At 42.3% G+C, this 13,219-nt stretch overlaps 1 protein-coding gene across 1 annotated transcript in view; it reads left to right on the forward strand.

Moving 5' to 3' along the window:
• The first annotated feature begins 4,297 nt into the window (after window positions 1–4,297).
• The window catches only part of SPDL1 (spindle apparatus coiled-coil protein 1), a 40,439-nt gene continuing 31,517 nt past the window's right edge, over window positions 4,298–13,219 (forward strand). The window contains exons 1-4 of the mRNA XM_066616605.1: window positions 4,298–4,387; window positions 10,806–10,987; window positions 12,172–12,348; window positions 12,601–12,795. Coding sequence (XP_066472702.1) covers window positions 10,823–10,987; window positions 12,172–12,348; window positions 12,601–12,795 — 537 coding nt within the window. The 5' untranslated portion in view covers window positions 4,298–4,387; window positions 10,806–10,822. The remainder of the gene's footprint in view (window positions 4,388–10,805; window positions 10,988–12,171; window positions 12,349–12,600; window positions 12,796–13,219) is intronic.

Here is a 13,219-nt window from a genome sequence, read left to right on the forward strand (position 1 = left end):
AAAGGTCCAGTAAATTTCAAGAAACTTTTCCTTGGTTGACCAAGACATATTGGGGAAGATTATTGTTTCAATATTTCAGGCACAAAGTCAATTTGTATACCCTGAAAGAAAAAAGAAGAAAAATTAAAATTAACAGTTTTATTCAAAGATTTGTGGGTTCTGTTTTTTTTGGGTCACCCCATATGATGCAGAAAGCTAAGCAGATCTGGCTCTAGTCAGGATGACAGATGCCTGTGAATCCCATGTATGTCAGCTGGTGTTCCATTATGGGAAAAAGATGAAACAGAAAAAGTAAAAATAATTTTGGGGCCACATGCAGTCCACAAACTACAAGTTGACCATAATGCTACAGAAAGCAGATTCTTCCAGGAAAGGAGCCGCTGGCGCTGGGCCAGCATCAGTAGGCACTGAGCCTCATCGTCACATGGAGGTTTGGCTGGTGCTCCTATAGTACCGGTCAGCTGTATTTTGGGGGCAGGGAAGGGAGGGAGTAGATGGAATGGAGCAGGGGGAGGAACTAGGCTGGTAGTGGGGTGGGGCCAGCAGAGCCTTGCTCCACTGTATCCTATCGTCTGCGTTAGGCTGAAAAGCCCGACACAGAGGCTCTCAAGGTTGTACCAGCAAAATAGCTGGTACAGACTTAAGAAGTTCCATTGCAGAACCTGGGACTTTCCCTGGGGGAAGGGTATGAAAGATACTTCCAGTGGCCTCAGAGGTGCAGCTGGATGCAGTAGTGCTGTTGCACCTGGTGGAGCCAGTGGGGATAGGATTGGGCTGCTGGACATTTAGTCCAATATACTTAGGAAAAGTTGAGGAACAAAAGGTAACTTTGAATGTTTCATTCATCAAAATGGAAGCAAACATGAATTTTCATATCCATTTGGTAAAGTTCAAATTCTGTTGAATAAGCTTGTGGCACAAGGCTTTTGAACACAAAAGTGAGTTAAAGAGAATATCTTTATGCTGAAATACAAGAAGGACAGAAGAATGTGGCGTACTCTCTCTCTCCAGTATATAGTGCATAGTGTTTCTTTAGTGTCTGACTGAAAGCACTAGAACTGTATTTTAAAAGGTGTGTGGTTAACAACAGGCAGCCACACTATGATTTAAGTCAGAAACTGTGTACTTGAAGAACAGAATTTCTAACTGGCACTTGGGATATCCTTTGCTGCTATGTCCAGAAATCCCCCAATGGAGGCCAGGTCTACCCTTTGCTTTGAACAACCAGTAGCTGTGGCTTCCACTGGCAAAGAAGCAGAGACCAGGTCTACTTTTTGATTCAAGTGGCCACTCAAAGGGTAGACTTTACCTTTACCTCAAGATCCCTGGGGGAAGCCAGGCCAACTGGCCTCTCAGTGGAGCATTTGACACTCCACAGGCCACTGGTGTAATCTCCTTTTGTTTATCTTAATCTTTTGCCAGTTTTATTGAGCAACTCTTGGTTGTAGCACTGTGAGATGGGAAAACGTCTCTATCCAAAGTATGCATAATTTTATAAGCCATGTTTCCCTACCCTCTTAAGTGCCTTCTTTCCAAGATAATGTCTCAAAGAACCCCCTGGAATCAGATGCTGAACCCCCAAACCTACAAAAATCTAGTTCTCAGCGCCACACACAAAGTCCAAAACACCATATAGGAACTTGTGAATTTTACTTGTGAGCTCAAAAGCAAGTGTTTTCCCTATACTTTCTTCATGTAGGAAAGCATTATTTCACATTGTTTGACAAAGGACCATGCATGTGTGAAGGGCTTGTGACATCACTTTTGAGAATGCAGTTGTAAAGTTTGTTCCAACATGTTTGCACTCAAACTCAAGAGTACATTTACTACTCTCATTTCACTATACAGTAATTGATATTTAAATGGTTTATTATCCACCCTGTGCTACTTCACCTATTACAGATATCTCTTAAAAATTCTATTGAAGGGCAACTATGTGTGTGTGTCTTTGTGTTTCAGACCCACAGCTCTCTAGAGCACATTCTAGTGCAGTGTTTCTCAACCAATGGTACTTGAGATGTCTGGTGGTACTTACAGGACCCCTGGACACCTGCTGCCCAGCACCAGGACCAGGAACATGACATGACAAACAGTGGTAGGAAGCTCTGTGGGCAGAGCGCCAAAGCATGCTTTCCCATGGTTGAAAAAGCCCTCCCGTCCACCGAGCCTCTTACTGGTGTTTGCTGTGTTGCATCTGGCCTCCCAACCCAGAAGTAACTGCCGATTATGTCATTGCCACTAACTTCTGGTGAGACTCCAAATAGGTGGACCATGTGAAGTGGTACAGTGGAGAACAAACATTGAGAAACACTGTTCTAGTGCATACATATTAATATTTATATACCGCTTTTCATCAAGTAGTTAACAAAAATGTTAACTAAATATGTTAAATAAATCAGATGGTTCTGTCTCCAAAGTGCTCACAATGGCTCTTTCTCTCTGTATACACCACACACACACACACACAGAAGAGACACCAGCAACAGACACTGGAAAAAATGCCATGCTGGAATGGAAAGGGACAGTTGCTCTACCCCTGCTAAATAAAGAAGATACCATTAAAAGTGCCAAAGCTACAATTATTTTGGTAAACTATAGTTAGATCCATTGCAAGCAGTGCAAATTAAGCTTTTCAAGGAAGAAGTTACAAAAGCAGGTCACTATAATCATAACCTGCCATGGAAGTAGATGGGGAAGGGGCAGATTATAGCTGAATGAGTAAGGGGCAGATTATAGCTGAATGAGTATAACTAGAAAATGAAAATAAGCAGCCTATATAGAAGCTGTGTATAAAAGCACAAGGATATTGAAGGGCTCGCTAATTTCCCTCAGCTTTAGTTATAACAGAATCAATATAGCAGAACTTAACAGGGACATGAGGCGACTGGAGTCCTCCAAAAAGCAGTGTCACTGCTGTGTGAGCCACAGGGCCTCTGAGAGGAATTTTATCAGGGGGTACAAAGTTTCATTTGGGCCTCTTCCCAAAGTGGGAGAGGACAAAATGGAGTGGAGGGAGGCAATGAGGGCGGGCAGAACGGGGACACAACAGGCAAGGGGAAAGTGGTAACAGTTGGAATAGTCTTTGGAGCCCAGGTCTACCAGTCTTCCCAGTGAAGAGCTCAGGTCTAACTTCCTGCCCAATGTTGGCAGTTAGAAACAGTAATACGGAAAACCAAACACGCTCCTCAGTCTCTCTAAAATCTTTCAAATAGAGAAAATCATTGCAGAACATGAGCATCATTGTATTTAGGTTCACACTAGAATAGAAAGTGTCCTGTGCACACCAAAACAGACTTCTGCAGCAGCTGCAGTCCCACAGCTGTGTCGCTGGGCTCCTATACGTCCCATCACGGTTAACGGATCCACAAGCCGAAGAGCTACTGTAGCGTGTCAGGTTCCTCCCAGACGTGACACTGTTAAGGAATGTACGCATTCCTGGGGCTGGTGTGCATGGCTTGTGGCAGTAGCCGCCACCACGTGCCCACAGTAAAGCCCTCAGCATCCCATGTGGGCAGTGAGTCTGGGTGAGATTGGAAAATGTAAGATCCCAGGAACATTCAGGGCCCCTCCTTGGCTCCAGGGCCCCCTTTCTGACCCTGGGCACAGGTACAAACTACCCCCTTAACCCCGCTCTTCTGAGCCCTGCTGAGGCACCCAGAACCCATGCACTCTGTCAGTACGTTGTCATGAACTTTTAGTTGAAAAGCGGTATATAAATACTGTTAATAATTAATAATAATAATACACGTGCACACCCTCCACGCACAGATTGTGGCTGCCTGGGTGCTTCACACAGCGGTGGCACTGCTTTTCAAAGGAGCCTGGTGGGGAGGCTCTGCCTCACCTGCCCTCCCCCCCTCACAGCACATCCCTAGGACTTAAGGGGGGGTTAAAGCCCAGGAGGGAGGAAGTGCATAAGAAATCTCATCACAAGGCAGACAGAAGGAGTAAAGCCGCCACATCCCTTCTCCCCAAGTCCCAGCGCAAAGCCTTCACAGCTCTGCTCTCAGGACGAGCAGGTGGCTTCCCATCACTGTTCGAGAGCCACACCCTGCCCCCAGGAAGGCCTTCTCTCTTCCGCCCACTCCGCCAGCAAGGCAAGTGACAGTTCACTGCGCAACCGCCTCTTTTTATAGCAAGCTTCGTGTGACGTCACTGGAGAAGGGGGAGGGGGCTTTCGCGTCTTTAGGGCTTCCTCACGGACGCCTGACTAGAGTTTGGCAGAAAAAAGTAGGCAGTGAGCAGGCAGCCCTTGCAGTTGGGCGGGACCCAGAGGGAGGGGTCCTTTTGAGTGGCCCGCGCCAAGATTCAAGAGAGGAAGGGGAACGGAGCAGTTGGACGATCAAGACTTGTGCAGGCTTCTCGTGGAGGCAGTGACGGTTTAACGGTCAGCTCCGGAAAGGGGAGGGGGGGGGGAGAGTGAATTCACAGGCAGTGGATGAACTTGGGCTGCAACCCACCCTTTCCTGGGAGGAAGCCCCACTGAGTACTATGGGGCTTACTTCTGAGTAGACAGGCAGAGGCTTGGGCTCCGAGGCTGCAGTCCTAGCCACCCTTTCCTGGGAGGAAGCCTCATTGACTACTATGGGGCTTACTTCTGTGTAGGCAGGCACAGGCTTGGGCTCTAGTTTCCCTGCCTGATGCTGTTTTTATGACCATTTTAAGGGTGCAGTTCACAGCATGCATATTCAGAAACCATTCCTAGCTGAAGGCATAAAAAGTCCATTCTGGAGTGCCTGTACTGAACCTAGATCTCAAACTGAGGTTGTTGCGTTATAGCACAATCCATTTCATGTCTACTCAGAGGTATGTCCTGTTGTATTCAGTGGAGCAGGTGAGGGTGTGTAAGAGTGCAGCTTTAGCACTTCCCTGGGTAAGTGTGCTTACCTAGGAGTAAGTCCCATTGAACTTAGTGGGGTATACTTCTGAGTAGACTTGCATAGGATTCCACTGTTGGTACATCATAAACTGTAACATTCATAGGGTCAGGGAAATAATATTCATACTGGTTTTTCTGGACCAACCAATATCACTGTCTACGAAAGCATTTGAGATAGGTAGAATTCTGGCTGGATGTTTAACAATACAGTATTTGTTTCTTAGTGAGAATACAGCATTTATGCCTTTGTCTTCAGCTTGTTTGTCTTAGAATAAGGGATGCTTCTGCAGAGTAAATGAGGCTAGAACTGTGCTTTGTACTGAAAATGCTGCTAACGTAGATCCATGCCAGGATAAAGAAGCAAAGGAAGGGTTCCCTTTGGAAATATAAAAAGTTGAAGATATCAATGCTAGCAACCAACAGCTTTACCCAAATCAGATCCTTTTTACATGATAATGTTAGTAAAGGTTTGAATTATTTCTCCAACATGCTCCCCAATATGCCTTTTTCTAATTTTAGAACCAACATTTTGCTGAGTTAATGCAAAATGAGTGTTTTGTTTTTTGAAATAACTTTTAAAAGAAAAGGGCATTCCAGTGTAGGTGGCAAGAATTCGCTTCTAATAACATTGGTCCACAAATAGTACTTTAGGGGATGTGCTGTAGCACTGGGCACTGTTTATATGGCTTTATCTTCAGATAAGAAAATACTTTTTCATTGACTTGGTGTAGTGCATCCTGAAACCTACATAAGAACAGCCCCACTGGATCAGGCCATAGGCCCATCTAGTCCAGCTTCCTGTATCTCACACCGGCCCACCAAATGCCCCAGGGAGCACACCAGATAACAAGAGTGCCTTCCCTTGCTGGTGCCCTCCCTTGCTAGGCTTATGGAAACAAAGAGGTCTTCAAGATTATTCTAACAATCCATTTTAGCTATCCAGTAGTGGCACTCCATGAAGGTAAGAAGAATGAAGTGAAACTCTGAACAGCGTTGCAGATTTAGTACTTGAGTTTTTCCAACAGGATGCTACAGCTGCCTTGAGTTCCATGGTCACTGTGTGTGCGCACCTGAGCTATTCTGGGAAACTCCCAAAGCATTGGTGTATGGATCCTCTGTTTCTTATGTAGAATCTTTCCCCAGATCATGTGGCTAAATATAGAGTTTGATCTCATAAAAGCCTCCTTTTAAGCTCTTTTTTCTTTCACAAGTTGTTCTCCTTTAATTTAAAGTGAGAGTAGTAACTAGTAGCAAAACATGCTGTTCAGTATAGTAAGATGGAGTCCTGAAGTGAGAGAATGAACTGTATCACTTTAAATGCTAGTAGAATTTTTAAAGAATGATGTGTCTCTGTCCATAATTGTTAGAGCTCTATCTGATCTGTAATGTGCCACCTGTATAGATATCAAGACAACAAAGTTGGCATAATTATTTCTAGTAAGGTTTGATTTCTTTGTTTTTATCTCTTTTATGTGGCTTATTGCTGGTGTGAAGGCTTTCAAGATTAGGGTATGTATCTGTAAGCAAAGACAGGACCTACCATCCAAGGCCAGGTTGTGTCAGGATGGTGTTGATACAGTTTTACTGAGAGTTATAGATGACTTCTGATGGTGGTCTATCCATCTTACATATTGTTCTTTCATTTTCCAGGGCATTTAAAAGAGAATGACCCAGTCTTACAGGAGTGCAGAATTTTCTGTGTTTGGCAAAACAACCTGCCATGCATTGGGGCTTAGGTAGGGATTCCTTTGTTGCCAGCAATTATTGATATGTTTAGCAATGTTCCCATTATCTTCAGTGGTCATTCACTGAATGAATTCATTTTCTTTTGCTATCTTTCCTAAGTACTTAAATGCAGATTAGTGATCCAGTTCTCCTTAATACAATTAAATCATTACATGACAAAAAAATTGACAAGAAGAATGGAGAGAGAAGTATATGTGGTTTCTGAAAATGAGGAAAGATCCTATGTTCAAATTCTTATCAAAAGTGCCAGCAAGTGTTGGCAAAGACAGGGCAGGTTGATCACAGGGTGAGGGGCAGTGAGGAGAAACAAGTGCAGGATTAAACTGGGGGTGGGGGAGAGAGAGAAAGAATGTGAGGCAGTGATTCTGTATCTTTGGAAGGTGTGGACAAGTGAGGGGAGGGACAGTAAGAGAGTTGCTAACTGTGATTGTGAGATTGGGGGGAGGAATATGCCTGGGGAAGGGGGTGGGGGAGAAGAGGAGAGAGAAGTGCCAATTGCCTGCTTGTGTATTTGAGAAAAAAGAGTGCAACCAAAATCCAATCCTATGCATGCCTGCTCAGAAGTAAGCCCCATTATAGTCAATGGGGCTTGCTCTCAGGAAAGTGTGGATGGGATAGCACCCCCAGAGCCTAATCCTATGCATGCCTGCTCAGAAGAAAGCCCCATTATAGTCAATGGGGCTTACTCCCAGGTAAGTGTGGATAGGATTGTGGCCGAGCGCCCTTCCTCTAAAAGCCCCAAAGTGCAGGGAGGGTAGCTTTGGGGAATTGCAGGCAAACCGGCAAAGAAAAGGGACTTTCAGGAACCCTTTTCACTGTCAGCCAGTTGGGGGCCTCAGCAGACTCGCTCACTATGTCCCTGCTTGCCTGCTTCTGGCTCCCTCTTCTCACTCACTCTGCAGCTCCCACCTCCTGGCTCCTCTGGGCTTCTCTGAGGGAGGCTCAAATCAGCCGCTTCTCATGCACGTGGGTGCGCAGCTGCTGCCTGCCTCTGATCCCGTGGCACACCTGAGGCAGTCTCGCGGCACACCAGTGTGCCGTGTCACAGCGGTTGAAAACTGCTGCAGTAAGGTATGATTTCCCTGCAAGCTGCACCAAATAAATATGTTGAAGGTTGAGTCAAGAAAGGTTGTATGATATTTGATAGTCTTTACCTTTCAGGTAAATCCCTAATCTGAAAAAGAATAGTTTCCTAAATTCATTTGCGTGGGACAGCTAAATATTTGGACATTGAATTTACCAAAAGTTGGTTGCTGACAGAAACGGCAAACTGGGATATAATTATTTGTTCTGTGTAAGCCAAGTCTGGATTATGGCAATGCTAGTTGGTTTGGAGACTACCTGTAAAGAGATAGGTGCAAGTTGCCAGTGTCAAAGCAAAGTTACTTGTTAGAACAATGTCTGGTACTCTGAGGATTGCAACCTCGGAGTACCAGACATAGTTCTTACAAGTAACTTTGCTTTGAAACTGGCAACTTGAATGTTATCAATATGTTGGAGTTAACTGGTTCTTGTTTTATGTTTTGTTTACTTCCGCAATGGATTACTTACAAAATTGATTTTGTTGTTGAAATTGAGAGCAATAAATCATGGCATGTAGAAACAAACTGTGGTACCTCCATGATAGGAGAATGAACCTTTCTGTTTCCATATTGCAAGCTAGACAGAAATATTCATTGTTCTGTAGAATAGTGTAAGTGGTGTATTGTATAACCTGTGGCCCTGAAACTTTGTTGTGCTAATAAATGCTAGTTGAGGTATGACAGTATATTTATCATGGAATTTTTAGTGACAAATGTAATTGGGCAAAAATTCCTTGAGCATCTAAAGAGCTGGGCCCCGAAGTTCCTTAAAGGTGAGTAAACAGTGATAGGGAAAAGTTGCTTAATTACTGTGACTTGGTATGTGCTGAAAGAAAAAAGAGAGCTTAAAATGTTGTTGGCCTTGGTTACAGAGAGGCAGTGTTCTTTGACAGCCTTGTAGGTTTTGGCAGCCATGGAAATAGTGAACAGCTGCTTCAAATGGATTGAAAAGGATTTGCATTTCAATTATGTAGCCATGTGATTATCATCTATTCTGAGAGGCAACTGTAAGGGTGATAAAACAAGCTGAAGGTTTTCAGAGAAGAAATAAGCAGATTTATTAGATAAGCCATTGTGAATTTGAAGTTCAAAATATAAGATGGAATGTGCTTGAAGGTAAGTGCTAGTAATTTTTTCTTTCTAATAAATGATAGGGTTCAAAACCTTTTCTTTAAAGGCTCTTATGTCTGTATTCTATCCAATAGCTGTTGTGCAGTTGATTTTTGGAGCAGAAGCTTGTGTTCTAGCTTTATTTTCACTATTTCTCCAAATCAGGCTTTCAGTTAACATTGGTTATCCTGAGTTTTTTGGATTCTTAAAAGGGAAAAATATTCAGTTGATACTGTACTTTAAAATGCAGAGGTATTCTGACATCCAAAAGTAGAGATTATAATGTAGATTACAGTCTGAAACTATCCAGCCCAATTTGATGGGAGAGGATAAAGGCTGCTGTATCCACTGTTAATAGTGTAACAGCTAATTTCAGCTGTTTGTGGTACTGAAGGGTATTGACTTATGTGTAGTGTATATACAAAAGCCAAGTGAACAGATTTAACAATTCAAAACTAGAAATTTTTGAGCTTCAGATACACATCTTCATTTGTTAGGAATTAGTGCACTGATATGTGGATTACTTTTAATAAGCCTTGGAAAGCTGTGTATGTGATTCCATTGGGTACAGAGAATTATGAAATTGTTGCATGAAAAGGTGGTTATAATTCTGGTCAAGGCAGTATAACTGGGTTATGCAAATTGTTCAGTAGTCTTCCTTACCATGGTTCTACTTGGTTGGGGATGGGGAGTCATTCAGTTACTACTTGAGTTTTGTATCTATAACCAAATTTTATTCATCATGCCCTGTGGACTTAAGCAATGGTTCAGAGACAATCCTTATGATCTAAAGGTGAGATAAATAATGCTTAAAACCCACTTTCATCTCTAATGTTTCTTTAAAGAGGATAATCAAGAAAATTGCAGTTGGGTCTTGTTCAGACACTGCATGGAACATTGGTGTAAGCATGGTTTTCTTCGGTGTTCACAATACTTGGGCTTATGTGTTTCTCCCTGTCTGTGTGCATGTAGAGGAAAGTATAAGTTTATGGTTCTGCTTTAGAATAAATTGGAAGGTGTTGTGAGAGCTGAACCCAGAAAGTCCAGACATCCTCTAATGAGAGTTGAAACCAAGCCTACATCTTTAATGAGTTTAAACTGTAGTACCTGTTATTTACAATATTCATATGATTTTTGGAATGTCAGAAAAATCTATATATTAGATGCATTGTAGTTAATCTATGGAAGATTAGCTGTGCAATTTGTCTTGTTTCTAAGTCTGACGGAAATGTATTTTAAAGGTGCAAATAGTGCCCTTTGAATGTCTACTCAAATTATTCATGAGCTGTCTTATTTTGCTTTACTTGAGGGTAATTAAAATTTGCTTCTCTATTTGTTCTTATGACCTATATGCAGTTGTGTGGAGTGCTGTTGTGGGAAAAATGCTTGGGTACCTGTCTATCCAACCAGTCCTCATGTTTTTACTCTTTTTCTGCCCTCCCACTGTCTCTTTATCTCTTAAGCAGTAAAGAGCTATTGGTGATTTTAGATGGGGGTCCCTCTCATCTTTCCAGCCCACCCCTGTGTTTATAAGGACAATCTTTTTCTTTCCACCCCACCCCACCCTATGTTTATAAGGACAATCTTTTTAATGCAGGCCAAGAGTTAGTGCTACACATAATGGCTCTGGTTTGGTCCCAGGATAAGTGCTGAATGTATAGTTGCCTTTATATTATTGAAGGGCTTCTGGCTTCTAATGAAAGACCACAGTTCTTGATGAGGGTGTATGTGTGTCTCAAATATTTGTCTTTAATGCTAGGCTGCTGAACAAGATGGCAGTCAAATACGGAAGCATCCATGGTTGGGTCTTGGTTTACAATAGAGCTAGGCTATGTCTGCTGAAGTCAGTTTTTCAATAATTAAAACAGAGCTCTTATGGCTTGCAGTTTCCTTGACTTGCCTATACTATCATATCCATATGGCTTTATTAGTTGAGAATAAATTGAGGCGTAACAGGCTTAATGTTTTAATCATATGCTTATTTACAGATTGTGTATTAAAGAAAATGGAAGCGGACGTAGAAACAATTTCACGTCTTCGATACCAGCTCAGAGAAGCTGAAGAAGAAAGAAAAAAGGCAGCACAATATGGCTTAAAACTGATAGAAAATGAGAACTTGTTGCAGAATAGGCTGGATGAACTGCAAACTGAAATGGTCACCATAACGGAGGTGAGCTTTTCAAGGACTTAACAGACTGGGTTCATTTCCTACTGATACAGAAACATGAGTATCATAGCATTACACTGTAGGAAATCATGTTGTTGGATTTGGGGCTTGTAGACCATACAGCTAACAATTTTGTAAAAAAATAACCAAAAAATGTCGTCTTGAGCACAAATGCCGAGCTTTCTGATATGTTGACCTAATGGTTGGCTGCAATAATTGCCTTGGATAAATTGCAATGTTGAAACTTACTAGAGTAAATAATGGCTTGTGCATGCCTTTATAGAAGGCAGGCTTAAATCAAAGCTATATTCTACAAGCATAAGAGTAGTTGTGCATGCACAAACATTGCATATAGCAGTCTTGCGTAAGTATATGGGCAATGTACAATTATGTGATGTATTGCAAATATGTGATGCCTAAATGCAAACACACACTTTTATGTGTGCTTGTAACACTTGATGTGTGAAGCAGAGTTGACTTTTGCTGATACCTTCCCTACACGTAAGCAGAGTATTGCACCTGGCTAGACTAAATGGGGAATGCTAAAAGAGGCCTGCATTTCCTAGCTTTTGTTTTATGGAAAATAAGCTTCATATTCTGTCTGCCTTATGATCATTGGACAATTTCACTTGTCCTAATACACAGCCAGTGTGCAGAATTATTTTCAGTTGGAGGATAAACTTCTGCAGACTTAACTCTGGTGTCCTATATGGAAACATTTCTAATGGCTTTCAAATTAACTTTTGAATATTGAAGGAGTCACTAGGGCTGGGAACCCAAGAAGCATATGTGTGTAATGCACTTCCATGTGCCCCAAAATGTGCAGTGTTTGTGTGCGCTTTATTCTTCCCTTGCTTCATATAAGAAACAACTTGGGAGGGTTCTGTTACCATCAATGCTGTCTTTTTGTGAACTGGAGGAATTGGGAAGGAGGGTGTAGAAAAACCCTAGCCAAGGTCTACGCTGTTGACCATATATATCCATATATATCTATGCCTTGTGGGATTCTTACAGTGATCTTCTATCCTACGTTGCAAACTGTATTTGAAACACTGGGTTTGAAAGTGACATATTGTTGCTGTGGTGTTGGGATATGCATTTACCAACATCAGTTGCTTCATTGTACATATGAGACTAGTGCATTGTGGACTGTGATCTTCTAAAAACTCTGAAACGTCTTTTTTCAGAATTTTGAACAAGAAAAGTATACTCTCCAGAGAGAAGTCGAATTAAAGACTAGAATGCTGGGCAGTCTAAACCTTGAATGTGAGGCACTTAAGCAGCAGCAAAATATACAACTAGATACACTGCGGGAACAGCTAGAAAGACAGCATGGACAAGAAATAAATGAACTTAAAAATAAGGTTTGGAATATACAAATACATATTACTGTAGTCATCAATTATTGCAAATAAAATTAAACAATTCATTTGACAAAACTGTTCTGAACTGAAATATTTTTTTAGCTGTTCTTCCATGTTGCAAGAAAAGCAGGATGTAGATGTTATAAAGCAATGGACTCTTGAAGCTAGATGGAAAATCAGATGTGAAGAGGTTCATGTATAAGGGATGATAAATGCAAGACTTGTTTCTCTGGTCAATGTGCTTTTTCTAAGGTGGAGAAATTGAAATCGGAGCTAGATGAAACTCTGCTTAGTGAGAAGCAGCTGAAGCATAAAGTGGACCACCTGAAGGAGGTCATTGCTTCTAAATCGGAAGAACTGCGGATAATGTCAGAGCGTGTACATGAAACCATGTCTTCAGAAGTCCTCAATCTTCAACTTGAGCTGATGACACTTGAACAGGCAAAGGTATGCAGCAAATAATAAAGGATTTCAGCCCTGTGTGTGTAGGCATCCTGAACTCTTGTGGCTAAATTGCAGAGATAATAGCTAGGGAGATCAACTTCCTAGTAGTAACCCAGCCCATCTGCAGTTGTCTTTGCTTTAGCACAGTGTTCTAAAAAAAGTTCTTTTCCGGAACTTTTCAGCACTGTGACCCACCTCATTCTTTGGTGGGTTGCATCGCAGTGCTCCCAGTAGTGCTGCAGTGACTTATTAGGAGGCCCTGGAGGCCTGGGTTGTGCTGGGCCTGTGACACCCTCTGTTGGCCTTTGTTCTGAGACTGTGGAGGTTGCAGGCCTTGGTACAAACTGGAAGAGGCCTCCAGGGCCTCCCATTAAGGCATTGCAGCACTACTGGGAGCATCACATCAGGCCCACTGCACGTGAGCTTG

Source organism: Tiliqua scincoides, chromosome 2 (assembly GCF_035046505.1).
Source record: "Tiliqua scincoides isolate rTilSci1 chromosome 2, rTilSci1.hap2, whole genome shotgun sequence".
In the NCBI taxonomy this organism is placed as follows: domain Eukaryota; kingdom Metazoa; phylum Chordata; class Lepidosauria; order Squamata; family Scincidae; genus Tiliqua; species Tiliqua scincoides.